The 5,200-nt window shown below is 28.6% G+C and overlaps 1 protein-coding gene across 3 annotated transcripts in view; it reads right to left on the bottom strand.

Moving 5' to 3' along the window:
• LOC116852314 (short-chain dehydrogenase/reductase family 16C member 6-like) overlaps positions 1-5,200 on the bottom strand; it is a 194,878-nt gene that overhangs the window by 58,284 nt on the left and 131,394 nt on the right. For all 3 annotated transcript variants that reach the window (XM_032832523.1, XM_032832525.1, XM_032832524.1), the window contains 2 exons: positions 5,028-5,182; positions 4,704-4,881 (listed from right to left, as the gene is read on the bottom strand). In XM_032832523.1, the coding sequence (XP_032688414.1) occupies positions 4,704-4,881; positions 5,028-5,182 (333 nt within the window). The remainder of the gene's footprint in view (positions 1-4,703; positions 4,882-5,027; positions 5,183-5,200) is intronic.

Below are 5,200 nucleotides of genomic sequence, written 5' to 3'. Positions count from 1 at the left end.
CTCTCTCTCTCTCTCTCTCTCTCTCTCTCTCTCTCTCTCTCTCTCTCTCTCTCTCTCTCTCTCTCTCTCTCTCTTCCTCTCCCTCTCCCTCTTACTCTCTCAGATTATATTATTTAAACTCCGAATTTTCTGAAAGAAATTTGTTTTGAACGTAGTTTTTTTTTTTTTTTAATTAAGATTAGTGAATAGACATAATTCTCGATACTAAAATAGGAAAAATCTTTATATTATCAAAGCAGACAGCACTTAATGGCCACAAAAAATAAATGTATAAGTAAGAAAACATAATTAAAAACAAAAGTAATAAACAATTAAATCCAAAAAATAAATGCAGGTGGTATTTCTTTTTTTTTAATTTTAAATAGATTTAACAAATTATCTAATTATTAATAAAAAATATGGCTTTAAAAAAAAATTTATATGGTTTTATTTTATATTAGGTGTCTTTGGTGATACTACTATTGGTCCTTTATTCTTGGAGACAAACTTATTTGGATATGTTTAATAAGTTATTGACCCTTTCATCACGCAAGAGTTAGAGAATCAAATAAATGATATTATGAATTTAAATGAAAACTTGATTCATTTTGAGCAAGATAAAACTCCTCTCCATTACCTGCGTCTGACCGCCAATGATCAAACGACAAATATCGTGATAGGGAGATTGGCAAACATGGGATTATTGAGTGTCCACCAAGATCCCCTGATTTATCGCCATTAGATTTTAAGATATAATCGCGGATGAGTTACTCGAAGATAATAAATATTCGGTGGATTCGATGAAATCTAATCGAGTTTTTGTTGTACCTATGAAAGATCGTACTTCATCAATTCTACTAACAATAATATGTCAAAATATTATTCCAGGAACAATTATTTATAGTAATTGTTGAAGCGGGTATATAAATTTAAAAAACAAAGATTATTAGTATATCACGGTTAACTTTTTATTATTTGTACATAATATTGCTGTTGAATAAATAAAGAATGTTACATGTGATGACACTAATGAGTAATATAACCTCAAAATAACTGGACACATTTTTGTTAACTTATTATGTAAAATAACATAATTTTAATTTGTTTTGCAATGTGTATTATTCTGTACTTTTTATTCAACAGCAGTATTATTTTCAAATAAGTATAACTCGAGTATAATTAGATAACCATAAGTTGTAAAAATGTGTTCAACTATCCCATTTTGAGGTTATGTTAAACCTTTGGATCTATTATATATTATATTCTATACTTATTACATATTATTCTATATATTATTATTCTATATATTATATACTATATTCTATACTTATTACACAGCAAAAAAAAAATGCAACTGAATTATGATAATATCGCCATAAGTTACTGTAAAAATCAAACTCAGTATGGTGTTTAGAGGTTGTTATATCTTAGAACTATAATATTTTGCTTCTATTTTACTTACTATTTTTCCGAAGTGCCTCAGAATCAACAAAAGCGTGAAAAAATAATCGGGTATGTGATAAAAACGAATAAAACTCAAAATTTTACAAAAAACATGGAAATCTCCGCCATTTTGGATTTTTTCGATTATGTCGTAGTACATTGCGATTTAATTTCATTTAAATCATATTTTAATACTACAGATCACGAAAATGCAAGTGGATGATAAATAATCTGAAAATATTACGATAAAAACGAAAATTTTCTTTAAAAATCCGCCATATTGAATCTGCCATAATGAATTTTTTTATCTGCATAGCACCATATTATAGTTAAAGACGTTGTACCACCAGATCCAAACAACTAGCACGATTCTATGACAGGATCATGCCGAAAAGTTAAATACAAACAAATAATATTCTATTTTTTTCAATTTTTTGCACTTCAACCGCCATATTAAAAAAATGGCGCATGATAGCAAAAAATGGACTTCAGATTTGGAAAAGGCATGTCTTACATCTATAGGGTATTGAGTGCCGGAAAGATCTTAGACGTTTTCTATCAAAATTATTGCAATGAAGAAAAGACAAAATTTAGGATATTTTGGGGCGAAACGGGTTAATAATATATGTGAAAGTTAAAATCGTTGAAGAAATTCACATATTAATCAGTATATTTGCCTTATATTTTTTCAAATTAATAAATATCGCACCCCCATAAAAACTTACAAATGATCAGCTATATTATTTTTGCTAACGCAACCTCAAATCAAAAATTTTTTTCATTACTTGCCATGATCATTCCATAGTTTGTGTGCTTCATTAATTGAATCTACAAATTCTCGTGAATGATTTATAGTTGTATGTTTATGCCCACATTCCTTCAAATAGTTTTCTTTCTAATATTGCTTGTCCAAAAATATTGCACAAACTTCGCGACAAAATGAACATCTGTCTGATATTGTTTCAAAGGATGTTATTTCATCATTAAGCAAAATTACTTTAATGAATGACTTGCTCAAAGACATTGTTTGAATGTTACGCGCCTAAAAGCAGTGGTATCTACGCTTCTAGGCGAGGGAGAAGTTGAGTTGGTAGCAGTGCGCCGTGAGAGGTGCCCCGGAGAGGTAGGCAGACGCAAACGAGTGATGTAAGGAAAGAGTGTGTTACATGGCAAATAAATAAAACATTTGGTTTTTATCAAGAGGCATATTAAATATAACCTATCAGGTAAATCTCATAGGATTTACCTGATAGGTATTACCTGATAGGATTTACCTGATAGGATAGGAATCCCATAGGCCACAACAGACATTAATAGCAAAGCAATATGTTATTATCAAATATTTTTCCATCAAGATATGGCACCTTCTAAACTATGAATTGTGCAACTATAACACCATAGTATTATATAATACTATATAATATAATATTATAACAGTGATATATAATGTTATTTAAACATTTTTGGCATTAAACTTCTTGATAATTATTGACAAAAACGGAGTCAGTTTCAATGATTTTGACATTGATACACATTATTAAGATCATTACTCCAAACAAGACTCAAAAAATTTTAGTCGTCGCTTATTATTTTTGAAAAAGTTATTAATAAAAAAGCTTCATAAATTGAATGTAATTTTTGTATATAGTGTACATTGAACTAACAGTACACATATCACGCGATAATTACATGATTTTTGTATTTATGTCAACAAAACGGAATTATCATAAAAAAACAATACTATATAATAAATTCAATATTTTCTGTTAGTCAAGTCTCACTCACGAATTGTATTGATTGTGGACAGTTATAGACATTCACAAAATGTTGTTACATGAGTATTCTATTGAAATATAGTAAACAGTGCACATATATCCCTTATAGAAATGTAATACTGATAAGTAATAATTTGGCCAGTGATAATTACTGTCGTTCAATAATTTTATTACTTGTACGAGTAATAAAATTATTGAACGACAGTAATTATCACTGGCCAAATTATTACTTATCAGTATTACATTTCTATAAGGGATCTGCAACCCATCCTTTACATTTTTATACATAATTTTTCAATAAGAAACAATACAATATAACAATATAACAATACAACAATATAACAATACAAAAGATAGAAAGAATAGAAAAATGTAAAAGGTCGGTTAGGTTGAGGTCGGTTAAATTTTTGAAAGATAAACGGAGCCTTTTCCTCGCGCATATATATGTATTGTTTGCGATATTTCAATATATACTATATGCAGAAATTACCCTAGACAACATACAATATTACAAAATATTTTAGAAATATAGATATTAAATATTTTATAAATACTCAAATGTCAGAGATTTTCAGGTATAAAAAGGATTATAATAAATATTTAAAAATATTTCTGAAAAATATTTTTCATACTTTTATGAAAAAAATTATAATTTATGAAAAATTTATGGTAAATATTTTTAAATATTTATCATAATCTTTTTCATACCTGAAAATCTCAGACATTGGAATATTTATAAAATATTTAATATCTATATTTCTAAAATATTTTGTAAATATTGTATGCTATCTGGGAACAATATATGTTAAAATCAAAATCATTGAGGCTGACTTCGTTTTTATATACTTATTCGATATTATTTATATATTTCTTTTACGGTGAAAATATACTTAAGGCTCCTGGGGAGTCGCATCATCCATCTCTTTTTAATGATGTCAGAAGCGAGAAAACGCATGCTAAAAATTCCTGCAAAATACGTCGAGATAAACAGATATATCCACAAAACGACATTTGCGATCGATTAAGTACACCTCTAAAATACTCCGTACACTTTCCTTTTGTTCTAAAAATCAATAGATAATCGGAAAATTAATATGACAAGATAATGAGGAAATTAGGTTAGAAAAGACGATTGCACGTCACATTTATTTTATAATTATCTGTTGATTGTTAGAACAAAAGGAAAGTGTACGGAGTATTTTAGAGGTGTACTTAATCGATCGCAAATGTCGTTTTGTGGATATATCTGTTTATCTCGACGTATTTTGCAGGAATTTTTAGCATGCGTTTTCTCGCTTCTGACGTCATTAAAAAGAGATGGATGATGCGACTCCCCAGGAGCCTTAAAGATATTTATTTGAAATCATGTGGAGTATTCTTCCAAAAATTTCGAATAATATAAAATAAGTAGTTTTGGGAAGTTCATCCTTTCTTTATAATATATAAATTCTTTAAATCTCTTCCTTATCCTTTTCTTCATTTATCCTTTTTCAAAATAATACTTACCCAATAGTGTGCCATTAGATTTACATCTATGACCCTAGAAATTTCATCGATATTATATTTTTGGAATGTTCGTATTGGTGCAATGCCGGCATTATTGATTAAAATAGTAACGTCGCCAACTTCCATTTTTACTTTTTCAGCCATCTTAAAAACTTCATTTTTATTTGACACATCACATCTGCAAAGACGGAACAAATATATATTTGGTTCAAGAATGATAACTAAAACTATGATAGTATTTGTACAGAATAAAGTATTCCAATTGTTTTCTATTTTCTATTAGATTTCATCGGATATCGTGTACATCAAATTGTGACAACATACTGATAAGCATATACAGAACTTTTCCCCATTGTTTTAATCTCGTTCATTGTTTGCTTATTGGTTTCTTTATTAATGTCCCAACATATCACCGTTGCTCCTAAGGACGCATAACCAATTGCTAATTCTCTTCCAATTCCATCACCTGCACCAGTTACCTGTTGTGATATAAAGTA

Source organism: Odontomachus brunneus, unplaced genomic scaffold (assembly GCF_010583005.1).
Source record: "Odontomachus brunneus isolate Ranch 3 - 2012 unplaced genomic scaffold, Obru_v1 Obru_scaffold_214, whole genome shotgun sequence".
In the NCBI taxonomy this organism is placed as follows: domain Eukaryota; kingdom Metazoa; phylum Arthropoda; class Insecta; order Hymenoptera; family Formicidae; genus Odontomachus; species Odontomachus brunneus.
Note: the sequence above shows the minus strand (reverse complement) of the source record. Positions and strands in the feature narration are given on the sequence as shown.